Source organism: Lygodium microphyllum, chromosome 18, assembly GCF_053477565.2.
Source record: "Lygodium microphyllum isolate KBCC chromosome 18, Lygodium_microphyllum_v1.1.10, whole genome shotgun sequence".
In the NCBI taxonomy this organism is placed as follows: domain Eukaryota; kingdom Viridiplantae; phylum Streptophyta; class Polypodiopsida; order Schizaeales; family Lygodiaceae; genus Lygodium; species Lygodium microphyllum.
The window spans coordinates 123,709,072-123,723,708 of record NC_141152.1 but is presented as its reverse complement, the minus strand read 5'-3'; the positions used below and the strand labels follow the sequence as shown (position 1 = coordinate 123,723,708).

The 14,637-nt window shown below is 38.1% G+C and overlaps 1 protein-coding gene across 16 annotated transcripts in view; it reads right to left on the bottom strand.

Annotated features, from left to right (window-relative positions):
• Nucleotides 1-10,452: 10,452 nt before the first annotated feature.
• Nucleotides 10,453-14,637, bottom strand: part of LOC148021332 (uncharacterized) — a 293,723-nt gene continuing 289,538 nt past the window's right edge. For 15 of the 16 annotated variants that reach the window (XM_087698141.1, XM_087698124.1, XM_087698131.1 and 12 more), the window contains 2 exons: nucleotides 13,356-13,432; nucleotides 10,453-10,815 (listed from right to left, as the gene is read on the bottom strand). In XM_087698141.1, the coding sequence (XP_087554267.1) occupies nucleotides 10,737-10,815; nucleotides 13,356-13,432 (156 nt within the window). In that variant the 3' untranslated portion in view covers nucleotides 10,453-10,736. Of the gene's footprint in view, nucleotides 10,816-13,355; nucleotides 13,433-14,637 lie in introns of those variants that run through there. The other variant, XR_015694538.1, reaches the window with a different exon arrangement.

The window sequence follows — 14,637 nt, the reverse complement described above, 5'->3', positions numbered from 1 at the left end:
TTCATGTGAGCATTGTCTTTATGGCAGACAGACTAGGAATATGCATAAGAAGTCTGGTAGGACATACATGAGTGAGCCCTTCTGGCATTGGTACATTCAGATGTCTGTGGGCCCATGCCTTGTCAGTCTATGGGTGGTGCAAAGTATTTTGTGACATTCATTGGTAATTTTAGCTATAAAGTTAGGGCTTACCCCATTAAGCTTAAGTAAGATGTCTTGGCTGTCTTTCAGAGATGGCTTGCATTGGTTGAAAACTAGATTGGGCATAGGTTGAAATGCCTTAGGACTGGCAATGGGGGAGAATATGTGTCTCATGCCTTTGAGCAGCTATGTGACGAGAGGGGTATTAAGCGTCAGTTGGATGTGAGGCCTTCTACCATGTGCCCAAGGACAAGCATACTAGGCTAGATCTTAAGAGTGTCAAATGCATTGTCCTTGGCTATGGAGATGCAAGAGAGATGGGCTACCACCTTTGGGATCCGCAAGCACACAAAGTCATCCATATCCATGATGTAGAATTCCATGAATATAAGATGCATCGGCAACACGAGAAGGTGGTAGAGATATGCAGGGTTATATTCTAGGAGGAGCCTCATGCTCCAGTACAGCCTGCACAACAAGATGGTCAGCTTGCAGCAGCAGTTAGTATATATGGCCAAGGTGTTGGACATGTAGCAAAGCTTGCAGTGAGGCTATCTACTAGAGCTAGACGTCCCCGTGATAGATTTGAGCCCTTAATGCATTATGTCTTGATTACAAATGTAGAAGAGCCTCTCACCTATGATGAGGCTATGTGCAGGGGTGACAGTCACTCCTGGGAGAGGGCTATGCAGTTTGAGATGGACTCCCTGCATAAGAATATGACTTGGGATTTGCTTGCATTGCCTCAGGGCAAGAAGGCTTTGTTGTGCAAATGGGTGTACAAGTTGAAAGGTAGCCCTGGAAACCCCAAGCCGGCTTATAAGGCAAGACTTATTGCTAAGGGTTTTAAACAGGAGCATAGAGTTGACTTTGATGAAGTCTTTTCTCTTATGGTCAAAATGTCCACCCTATGCTTGGTTTTGGCCTTAGTCACGCATCTTGACTTAGACATGCATCAAATGGATGTCAAGACTGCATTCTTGCATGGGGATTTGTGTGATGAGATTTACATTGAGCAACCCAAGGGCTTTGTAGAACCTGGCATGGAGCACCTAGTGTGCAAGTTGAAGAAAAGTCTTTATGGCTTGAAGCATGCACCAAGGGAGTGGTATCATAAGTTTGATGCCTTTATTCACAAGGCTACAACAGGAGTGCTATGGATCCGTGTCTTTACATGACAAAGGCCCGTGATGGCTCATTGCTTATTTTGGTACTTTATGTGGATGATATGCTAATATTAGCAAGGAAAGCTCATGATGAGCTAGATGCTCTTAAATCTCAGTTGAAGAAGAGCTTTGAGATGAAGGATTTGGAACAAGCCTCTCACATTCTTGGTATGCGTATTAAGTGCGACATGCATTTGGAGACTACTCTACCTCTCGCAAAGGGAGTACATTCATAAAGTCCTTGAGCGTTTCCACATGCAGGACGTGAAGCCTATTGGATGTCCATTACCTTGTTATGTGAAGGTCTCATAGGCTGATTATTCATAGACGTCTATAGACAGAGATGAGCAGAGGGCTGAGATAGCTTATGCATCAGCCGTGGGCAGTTTGATGTATGCCATGATAGCCACTTGTCTAGATATTGCCTTTGTAGTTGGTGTTGTGGCATGCTATATGGATATACCTGGCAAGAAACATTGGGATGCTGTGAAGGGTATCATGAGATATGTAGAAGGCATAGCAGATATGTGTATTTTCTATGGCAGCCAAGATACAAGAGTTGTGGGGTACACAGACTTCGATTATGCAGAACATGCAGATAGTAGGAAGTCCACTTTTGGCTATGTATTCACCTATGTTGGAAGTGCTATCTCTTGGATGTCCAGGGTTCAAAAGCGTATGGATCTCTCTACCATTGAGGCCGAGTATGTTGTAGCCACTGAGGCTCGCAAGGAAGCCATATGGTTGGGCCATTTGGTTCATGATCTTGGGATTGATTCTATACCTATGCTGCATTCGGATTCTATGAGTGCTATTCAGCTAGCCAAGAACCGGTCTTCTATGCAAAGAGGAAACACCTTGAGGTGGGGTATCACTTCATATGTGGGGTCGTGGAGGACAAGTCTATCGACCTTGTCAAGATTTCCATGGACCAAAATCTTGTAGATCTGCTCACAAAAAGCCTCACTACTGAGCGCTTTGCCTTCCTCAGGAGATTGATGGGCGTTGGATAAGATGACGTTTTTCCTCATCCTGTTGTACATGTGAACATTGTATTGTCTTTTCTTTTTCTTTTCACTCCTCACTGGGGCAGATTTTCCTTTAAATGGGAGGTTATTGGCGGTAAAGGTGCCTTTGCCTAACCTCCCGTGTATTACTACATTGATTGTACCCGTCGCCACTACACACTATAGGCGGCGGGTGCCTGTCACTATCACTTTATTCTTTATTCTTTTAGTGACAGTTTGAATAAAGGAAGGCCCACTTACACATTGTGACTGTTGGAGTTCCCATTTGGTCTCTCTCTCTCTTTCTTGCTCTTGCTTTCCCGCCATAGCTCTTCCAAGCAAGCTTCGATCCTTCTCACCTTTCACTTCTCACATTCCCCTTCTATACCTCTCTCTCTCTCTCTCTATCTTCTTACTCTTTTCACACTAAATTTTCTCTTTCTCAACACCTCTCCCACTATACTTTTACTCTCTCTTCAACACACACACACACACACACACACACACACACACACACACACACACACACACACACACACACACACACACACACACACACACACACACACACACACACACACACACATCGCTCTCTCTCCCCTATCTCTTTATACTATCTCACTTCACACACACACACACACTCTCTCTCTCTCTCTCTCTCTCTCTCTCTCTCTCTCTCTCTCTCTGTGACACACCCACATGCACATGGAATATTAGTGATGAATAGCAAAAAATGAAAATTGAAAAGCCCCTAAGCTATATGGGCTAAGGCTTTTATCACCTTTGGTTGGTTTGCTTATGGTGTGCTCTTTATTAAGCTATGGCCTAGCTTTACTATTGTTTGACTATGATCACATTGCTTTCAAGATGCTTTGTGACAATTTATCTTGTGCTCATTCAAGATTTTCTCTTGTTGATCAATCTTGAGGATGATTGTGCCTTGACTTTCAATCTTTTTGATAATTTGATTTGAGACTAGTGATGGAGATCATGATGACATTTGTATCAGGGAATGAGATGACGATGATGATAATGTATGTGAAGATGAATATATGGTTTGATTAATAAAAAAGAACCTATTGATCATTGATCTTACTAAGGTTAGCCTACTAAGGTTATTACAAACTCTTCCCCTTAGAGGAATTGAGATGTCCTCATCTCAAGAGAAATTGGGAATATTGTTTACATGGGCTTCCTCATCAATCTAAGCGACATCCTCTTCGAGATAGTCATTCCAATAGATGAGATATTTTCTTAAAGTTTTTACTTCTAAGGATTATGTCCTTTATATCAAGTAGTCTCTTAAGTTGTAGCTCAAGGACTCCTTGTCTTAGCATTACAATATGTTGATCATCTAGCATATAATCAGGATTGGGTACATAAGCCTTTAGTAGACCAACATGGAAGACATTATGGATGTCTATTGAAGAAGTTGTAACTTGTATGCATTGTCCCCTAGGCCCTTGAGGATCTTCTAAGGTCCAAAATATCTTGGGCTTAGTGTCTTAACTTCACCCAATGATAGCAAGCTCTTCGTTGGATGAACATGGAGAAACACAACGTCTCCTTCTTTGAAGATCCACTCTTGTCTTCCAAGATCCATGTAGGATTTTTTAAGATTGTTGGAAACTTGGATATCTTGTCTTATGGCCCATGAAGTCTAAAGATATCCTTGATGAATATCTTGCAATGTTTGAAGCCTTTAGCTTGTCTTGACTAGAATAGGATGAGCAACTGTTGTTAACATGTCTACAATCACCATGATAGAGTTGTATCCTCCTTGGATTCAAAGTAACCCTCCCATGAAATCCATGCTAATGGTGAATTCCCGCTTGATTTGAGGAATATCAAGAGGTTGTGGTCTTTTAACATGCTCTACTTTCACCCTTTGGTAGCTTAGGTATTTAGTGATATGCTTAATTAAGTACATCCTTTTGAGCTTTTTCCAATGATAGCTCATCGTAACTACATTGAGTATCTTAGCATGGGAAGGATTTCTTGAAAATGAAGAATGTGTGAGAGTGCATAATAAAAAAAGGAAAGCGAACATGGAGAGAAGAAGGAGAACAAGAGAACGTAGGAGAGAGAAGGAATAATGTGACTGCAATTTCGTAAGGTACAAGGTTGCAATAGTCAGCCCTAATACATAGCTCTACGCATTAGTGTGGGCATTAGACTATTCAAGGTGATGAGAGAATGAGGAGGGTTAGCTAATCACAAAGGATCAATGATGGATAATGGATAATGAAAGTGGGCGGATAGGTTGCCTATATATAGGTGAAAAGAGAGAAAGCCCTAAATGTGGTGAAACCCCTAAAAAATAGCCAAAAGTTCATAAAAAGAAATGCACTCATGTGCTCTCCATGTAAAGTACCTAAAACATGTAAAATGATAGATAAATACAATGTTAGAGCTCCTAATGCCCTCATTTGACTAAGATTGAGGTTCACATGTAAGAAATAACTACATAAGACACACATGATTGCTAACACCCCCTCTCAGATCTTGGATGTGGAAAAAGGCTAAAGGAGATGCAGATGTGAGGATGGTAGGATACAATTTGTTGATGAAGAAAGCCAACCAAGGAGCAAGACCCCTCTCCATATAGATATTTGATCAAAGAGAAGACCATCAAAGAGTAATGGAAATGGAGAGGCATTGAATGAATCATCACAGAAAACTCTATTTTGGGATGGATGAGCCAAGTCTCTAACCCAACTATGAGACAATAGTGATGAGGAACTATTGAAGGCACCCATAAGTTGCATAGAAATATTAGGGACCAAGGGCCAAGTGGCAGGGAATGGTGGCTTGATGATGAAAAAAGGGGTAGCCACATTCAAGAAAGGCCCAAAGTAGACTAGAAACCTTGAAGCGACTCTGCATGATCTTGGGAAGGGCCCTTTGAACACAGAGGGCTAGGAAATCCATAGCCACATCACCCATATTGTCTCCCTTTGAAAGGGATGGTAGGTACAAGGGAACCATTAGAGGAGATGGTGGGGGATGGGATGGAACATGTGGAATAGATGGTGCACAATTAGGAATGGGTATAGCTACAGAAAGATGCCTTGGAGGGCCTCACACAAAGGAAGGGGAATGTATCATAGATATGAAAACAAACAAGAGGGGAGAGAGATGAAGCACCCAAGCATGCACACACAAAATAACAATGGAGACTTGAGAACACAAAGAGATAGGGCTGAAATCTTCTTCTTCTTCTTTCTTCTTCTTCCACACAAAACAACATAGCCTACAATATGATAAAAGACTAACATGAAAGTAAACAAGAGAAGAAGAAGAAGAAGCTTTGGCCACACACAAGAATGAGCTTCTCATTCACTTTTCAACTTTATATACAAAACTCTAAATCCTTTTTTGGGCAGCCATCCCCTTATCCCCTTTTTTACATGGCCGTTCGTGGCCTAGGCCCTTTTTTCCATTGTCCTTCTATCTTCCTAGCTTCCTTTCCACCGCCCATCTACATGTACAAAGTGCACGGGTGAGAGCCTAGCACTCCTTAAATTAAATCATGATGCGCTTGCACTCTTTTACAAAAGTATTGACTTGCGCTTTTCCTTGTGCACCTTTTCCCTTTATTCGGGACTTTTCTGTGCTTCTTGTGTTTCTAGATTTTTCATGGCGTGCCTTTGTCTTCCATTTCACTTTGCCTTGGCCTTTGTCTTCTACTTTAGCTTTTTCAGATTTTCCACCTTGTTCATCTAACGGTTAACAAAGTACAAGATCAAAAAGAGCAAACTAGACTACATCGACGAGAAGAGCTACAATGAATTGAAGATCTATGTAAAAAGAAATGTTGAAAACTGCAAGGACCTCATGGTCCTTGACCCAATTTTTTACTAGATTGTTTCTAGCCTTGTATTTCCTAGCCCTAAGATATAAGTTTTTAAAGTCCTCATGTAGCCTTGTACTACAGCCTCTGTACAGTTTGTGAGGCCCCTGTTATAGCCTCTAGATGTCCATCCTGTTTGTGATACCCACACTTAGCCTTTTCTGCGATAGCCTCTAGTGTTTTGCCATGTTTATGGTGTGCCCACACTTTGCAGGTATTGCTTTCATTAAAGCCTCAACACACTTTGTACTTTCTAGTTGTGATTGAGAAGGGGTGTTGAGATATTTGCAATCACACCTATTGTAGAATATGATGCAGTTTTGGGCTTAGGACATGCAGGCATGACTAAATCCCATATGCACAGAAAGGAAAACTGCTACCCATCCAACAACTATAAAGCATTGTACTTGACTACCACTTTAACATATGATGAATGCAATATCATGATTCTTTCCCATTTCAGTTAGTGTCTTGGTCATTGTCAGTCTTATACACAAGATTGTGTTTATGAGTCCAAGTCTCAATCTTGGAACCTGATTCACTTGTGTAATAGGTCAAGTTGTGTCTATGTCATCATGAGCTTAATCTTCCTCTTCAATCCACCATAGCCACTGCCATGCTCTAGATCTCGCATATTTTCACAGTTAGATCCTTTTCCAAAGGGAAATAATGGTTTGCCAAGTAAGTGGGTTTATAAATTGAAGGTTACACCTAATAATGTAAGCCAAAGTATAAGGCACATTTGGTATTCAAAGGCTTTAAGCAAGAGAAAGGTGTCGACTTTGATGAGATATTTTCACCTTGTAAGGTACTTGAGTGGTACAAGGAATATATGCATGTGCTTGGCAAGAGTGGTGTACTTGGATACACAGATGCATACTATATAGGGAATATTAACAATATTCAACCATATGATATGTCTTAACCTTGTGTGGTGGTGAAATCTCATGGATGTCTCATTTGCAAAAATTTGTGGCCGTATCTACCACTAAGGCAAAGTATGTAGTAGCCACCATAAAGGCATGCAAAGAAGCTATATGGCTTACTCATCTAGTGGGTGATTAGGGCCTCGAAGAAGACATGCCATTTTTCATAGTGATAGCCAAAGTGCCATTATGTTAGCAAAGAATCCTATGTTTCATGGGAAGACCAAGCACATTAATTGCTTGAGGTGAGGACAAGCACATTGAAATGATCAAAGTTCATACCAAGATGATGATAACCCTCTAGACTTTCTCACTAAGAGTATGCCCTCTGCACAATGTGCTTATTGAAGAGATTTGATGGGCATTGGGTGAGGATATCTCACATGTATTTACCTCATATGTTATTCTATTATTTTGTCTCCTTGAAAGGCACATCGGCCTTTGAGTGGGAGATGGTTGGGGTAAAGTACTCACTAATTCTTACTTTACATGTACACACTCATTAATTATTCTTTGAGTGATAAGAAACTAAGGTGTTGCTCACAAGAGAGATATTGAGGCACCAAGAAAGAAGCAACTTTTCTATGTGTGTGTGTGTGTGTGTCTGAAAGACTGAAAAATTTAAAGCAAGTGTTGGAAGAAAAAAAGAGCACTTATAAAATAAAATTGAAGAGAAACAAAGCTATGTAGAGGAGGTAAATTAGAGAGGGCTCAGTTTCTAAAGACAACTTAGGGCAAACAATCAAAAATAGATATTGAAGGTGCTTGGATCTCACATTATAGCACTCTATGATGAGTGAGCTATGTATAGTGATGATATAGTGCAATCATATGATTTTATAAATGCCTTGGCAAATAATTTTGTAAAAACTCTAGATGGATGCACACACATTCATTGCATCTAGGGGTCCTCAATCACCTCCTATTTCCTTAATAATCCTCCATGATATTATTACCACAAGCTCTTCCATCATCTCCATACATACTACCACTCTGTACAATATCTACCAATAACAAATTTGATATCACTCGCGACATTTTTCCTCAACATCAATGATAAACAACATGCCTCCAATACGACCACATCATCATTGACCACCCTAGCATTTCACATCTTTAGTGCAAGGTATAGCAACTATCTTTGACATGAGTGTCATGGGGCTTGCACTCATCTAGGAGGTGGTAATGTTCATTAACTCACAAAGGATATAAGAAATGTGACAATGTATTCTATTCATTATCAACCTTGACTGTGTACAAATAGTTATAGGGAGAAGCATACATCAAGGGGTGGATTGATCATGAGCCCACAAAAGTGGATAGGATGCCAAAAAAGTAGTGGAAATCCTAATTTGCAAGGGCCTAAACCTAACCCTAGTTTTCATTTATATAAGACTTGAAAATTAATGGAACAAGTTATTCATGTATGTGCAAACTTGAGCTACTACTTTTTTTTGCTACTTTTCTTCTTGTGTAACTAATCTTTTAGAGTGAGGAAGAGAGAGAGAGGGTGGAAGTGTGTGCAAGAGAGAGGGACTTGATGAGGTGAAGCTCTTCTCCATTTCTTTCTTTCATTTTCTCCAACCCATCTTGGTAAGATGTTGAGTTGAGAATACACGTGAGGATTGAGTTATCAGAGAGTGAGGGACTTGGTGAGCCAAATGTTTTTCTTTCTTCTTCCTCCTAAACTTCTTCTCTCAACCATGGCATGCTTGTGGTGAATGTGAAGGACTTGTCATGGATTTTGGAGAGAATACTTGGATCATGGTGCCACTATTAAGCCTTAAAGATTTGAACTACAACATAGAAAGGTAAGTCAATAAGTAAATTTACAACATTCTCCATTAGAGTATTGTATTCTTTGCTTTTATAGATAGGAAGAAAGGATATGTGGTTAGTTTGGAGCGAAATGTAAGAAGAGTATGTGAGAGGTTTACCAAGGAGGTTGAAGGTTTTGAAAGAATATAAGTTCTATCCAATATCTCAACCTTTGTGCATTTAGGCAAACAATAGAGATATATACTATGCAAGAAAGCAATGAGATGAACTTGATATGAATTAAAAAATGTAAGCTTTCTATCCAACTATCTGAGTTAGAGAACTACAGGGAGGCCCTTTCGAGGGTAGGAAAAAATTCCCACATGTACAAGTCTTCAATTCAAGGTTTATGCTTTATTTGGAATGATGATTTGATTTATTCTATTCATATGTGGTTATAGATTGTATTTTGTACTCTGTGTGTGTGCGTGTGTGCGCACGCGCGCATGCATGCGTGCATATATTACTATTCTCTCAAAATGAGTGTTCATGTAATCGAGGCTCTTGCCCCTTGAACACTCTAGTGAACCCTCCTCATTGTCCATCAAGGAGAAGGATCCCAATTGTAATGAAGCTCCATTGTTGGCTTAGTTAGTGGATTATCCTAGGTATCCATATGAGATGACTATGTTGCAAAACCACCCCCCCCCCCCCCCCTCCTTCTTAAAGAATGTTGGACTACTACACAATTATGATGGCTTAATGCACACAAGGGTATGATATTTTAGTAAAATACCTCATCTGTGATCAACTATTTTAGATATTACCAACCATAAGATGTGAAACCATTTGATGGAAAAGCTATTTGAGACCTTGATGAAATTTCTTAACATGTAGCTAAGTATGTCATCATACAAGAGGTTTAATAAGAAAAAAATATACTTATTTCAATTGTTACTTGCTTTTCTATAGCTAAATAAATAAATAATTTGTTTGAGAAACTTTGTATCATACTCACGTAAGACAACTATGCATTGGCTCTAATCTTATCTTCCATCATGCCATACTTGCAATTTAGTCAATCATACTAGTTAAACCTCCTTTGAGGATTATTCCTAATCTCTAATTAATGATTGTGTTTGAATGGTTAGCAAAAGATTCCATGAATATTCCTATATGTGTACCCCATATAGACATTCATTTGAGTCCTATTATATGCATAGAAACGCATGGATGCATACATGTGCATGTGTGTGTGTGCGAGAGCGCGCACGCGCGCGTGCGTGTGTGTGTGTGAGTGATTTACTATGCCCATCATTAAGACTATGAATTATGAAAGAAAATGGGACCATTTTGTATAGAAGATAATGTTGGTTTGTAAAACCTTGAGTTTCTCAAACTTCGAATGAATCCAAGTTTCTCCCTTTTCTTCTTATCAAAGGATTTTATCATATATGGGACAAAGAAAATGGATGAGTTCAATGAGTGATGAATGTGATAACTGTTTGGCTACATGTTAGTTGTTAAAGATTTTGCATGAGAAAATTGTAATGAAGAGAAGCAAAGCAATAGGATGGCAAACATGCACCACAATTGTAGCATTCTGATGCATTCAATTGAACCAATTTGATAAATAACAGAAAAGCACAATCATTTATTGGGTGCTTATCAAAGTGCTACTAACGACTATAGTTTAATATCTTGTTTTCATACCTCACCACTTACAGAATGAAAAAATTGATGGGTCATTATTTATGGAGAATGCCAAGCCACATGTTTTATTGAGACTCAACCTAAATTGCATACGTCTACATGCATAAGTTGGAGGCATTGCATGTGCCAAAGTGTATCCATCTCAAATAGAAAGGGAAAGGATGCAATGAAATCAATTTGGAGCCTTCAAAATATCACATATTTTTCGATGGATTGTCCATAGTTTCTTTTGGCAAGCCTTTCCACAATACCTATACAATCCAAAAAACAAGCACTTGTTATGCTAGGTTTGATAGTGAATGTTGATCATGAGTTTAGAAATGTGATATTTACATAGTATATCACTAATTTTAAAAGTAATAATTAAAAATTATTTTAACTAAATAATACTTTATTTAGAGTTTTGTTTTGTCGTGCTGAGAGAGAGAGAGAGAGAGAGAGAGAGAGAGAGAGAGAGAGAGAGAGAGAGAGAGAGAGAGAGAGAGAGAGAGAGAGAGAGAGAGAGAGAGAGAGAGAGAGAGAGAGAGAGAGAGAGAGAGAGAGAGATTATGGCCAACAACTTGCAAACATGTTTAGTTTTGCAAGTTTCTATAAGTGGATATATCAAACTCCAAGGGTCACTACTTTATGACCTTGCTAGATGAGCACGATCACAATTGCTCTACTAGCATGCCGAAGTGCATGAGCTTTGTTATTCATCCTCCCTATTAATCTTATATATACTTGCTTCCATCGAATACCATCCACAAAAATAACACACTTACATGCACTACAAAGTCACTAGTCATCATCTACTGATAGCTCGATTTAGGTAGATTTTTAAAAATATGCTAGCATAGTCTTAATACATAGCCAAACTCTTTTAATGTGACCATTTTGAACTATGTGCAATTTGGGCTACATCCCAATCTCTACATATTAAGAGTAAGCCATCATAGAGCTACTCAATCATACGTTTTGAATTCTTGATCTCCCATTAGTCACACACATATCCTATTGATTGAGCTACCAATTCTTAGTATAGTTGAATAGCCTCCATCCCAGCCCCTTCATCTAGATGGGTAGTTTTGACCCAAAGGTCAAATTCACATTTTTTCACCTCAAAGGATACCATGCCAAGATATCCTAGTTGATTGTGGGATTCAAATCAAGAACGTCTTGAAACTCATCCACTAGGCTAATGTTGTTGGTTAAAGTAGCTACTAATGATTCTATGCCCATTATAGGGGGTCTTCCTTTTGCATGCTCACTCATTTTTTGAATCAGCATGACAAGAAGTGGTTAAAATATTTAAAGGTTTTATGTGAACAAGGGAAGATTAGTCTCAAAGGGATTCGATTAGCTAACCAAAAAGCACATTCCCTTAAGATACTTGGAGGGTTAGGATTCACCAATGTAGGTATTAGAGCACTTCTTTTATTGTTGACTATTCTTATGACATGCCTCCACTTTGTCTATGCAAATTAGAGGTAGGCATACATAGCTTTAGAACCTTGCTTTTGTTAAGAATGACAACAAGATGGCAATGTAGGAATGCAAGTGATGATAGAGAAGAGGAAGATCACAACTCTAATATGCAAGATAATAAGAAAGAAGAAGATACAAAGACAAGTAGACAACTCTAAAATGGATTGGGGTAACATGCATTCCAACTTGAGGAAAAGAAACCTATTGAGGAGGGAAAAACCCTAGGTGTTCCTAAAATGGTCACACATCACTACCATAATATATGGTATTAGCCTTTTCACTTGGAGGTCACCAAGAGGAAGTATTGTCGAGACATAAAAAGCCTAATACTTCAAGAATTTTTTCTCTGCCAAACAACTTTACCAACACTATCAATAATTTTTGAGCTTGTCAATGTGAATTTCAAGACCAATTTGAAGCAATTGATGACAAATTCTCTTACTATTTGGAGCATTCAACACATTTGAAAGATTTTTGTTGTCACCAATTAAGGCAACAAAGGAAAGAGTACATGTCCCCTTGCTAGGAATTTTGCATTGTTTTGTCATAGTGATGGTTTCTATAGATGCTATAAAGAACCATAAAGACTTCTCTTATTTCTCATAAGATGAGAGCTACCACTATACAATACCCATGAGTGAGTGGCCAATGCTTCTTGAGCTGAGAGCATTCTCAACGATTTCTATTAGTAACTCGAGCTATTCTTTGGCCATTCTAGCTCCCTCCTTCCCTTACTTTTTAGCACACCATTCCTCTCATCTATCTTCTTGACATGAAACTCTACAATTGCATGTCTCTTCTTCTTACAATAGTAGAACTCTCCTTGAAACTTATTCACACCACCTTTCTTCCTTTTGTCACCATTGCTTTTGGTGGAAGAACCATCTTTACCTTTTGGAGTGGTAGAGAATACAACATCTCCATTGTTGCTTTGTTCTCAGGCTTTAAGCCATGACTTCTTCTCCATTAATAGTGCATATAATTCTTTAAACATAAGTGATTTGAGGTTGCACATAAAAGTTTTAACTTCCACATAGTGTAGTCTGTACCATCTAACTTGCCTTCCATGAAAGTTGGTGGAATAATACTTGTATTTGAATTTTTGATACAATAATATCGCTTCCTAATGCACTAGAACCATTACTTAGAGGTCATTATGAGGAGGGAGGTATCATAGAGAGGTGAAAGCTTGATATTTTAGAAATACCACATGATTTGGATTTGATAATATTAGTCTTCACTTTGGTGTACTCTAATTCTATATAAGATCATAGTCAAAGAATATCAATGTTTGGGAAGTAGTTACAAGCAAAGGAAATCTTACCATTCGCCTTTACATCTTGAACATCGTTGAGTAGATGGTGCCCCACATGCAGCACAATTTGGTGCCTCCATGGATTCCTATACAACATAACAAGTAAGTATTATGAGAGTATTGAAATTTGGAAAGCTCAAACCTTGCATATTTATGGTTTTCTTGTTTTTCCTGTTAGTTGTTTTTGTATATGAAGAAACTCTTTTGGAAATTCTTATTACATTTTACCCTCAGTTCAAGCGTATAAATTTTATATTGAGTTAGTGAACTCCAAAATATCATTATTTATGAGAATTGGCACATATCTAAGATATTTCAATAAGAGCTAAATGTTCATAATAATCCTATTACTTATAGGAAATCAAAGAGTAAAGAATATCATATGGACAAGGGCACTAATATGTGATCTCAAGTAGTACAATCAATTAGAACTAGAAAGTAAAAGAGGAAAAAATATTAAAAAGCATTTGAATGAATAAAAAGGAAAAATAAGACCTTACATGCAAGAGCACAAAATGATTATGATCATGTAAGAGCAATGAGTGCAAACATTCTATTAGATGGTTAGCAAAATGAGAGCCAAAGATTGGTTACAAAGGGTACTATATGAAGGGAGATAAAAGCAAAGAGTAAATCCTAATATGAACAAACACAATATTTCTTCTAAAGTCTAGAAATAAAAGGTAATATCAAAGTACACATAAAATGAAAAAATTCATTGAATAAGAAAGGTTGTACACAAGAAGATATAGTAAAATCTCTACATCTAAGAGCTTATTAAATAGTAGACTTGATATGTGACAATAGTGATTACAAGTATATTTAATATTTATATAAATAACAAAAAATTTCAAGCAATAATGACAAATGAATGATAAAAAAATCTTAATAAAGATTAATTTTTACTGTAAGACCACCCAAATATGCCATATAAGTGTTTAAATACATATCTTTTTTCACATTAAGAACTTTGCCACACTAAAGGGCATGTTGTGCTTATGGACTAATAAAAACCAAGAAATTTCCTCAAAATAAGAGAAATGTTGCTCTCAAAGGTCTTTAAAAATATTAGTATCACCTCAAATTCAAACAAGACTAAGGGCATAGCCAAAAAGCTCCTAATAATACTCATCCTTAATGATTTTGGTTCAATAAGGGAATTTCGGTACTTATATCCTACCTTTAACAAGACAGAAAAAACAAGGCATGAAGACAAGGGCATGCTTAAAACATTATGGGGAAGGAGTGAGATGAAAGTGTGTTCATTATAAGACTAGGAGGGATATTCAAG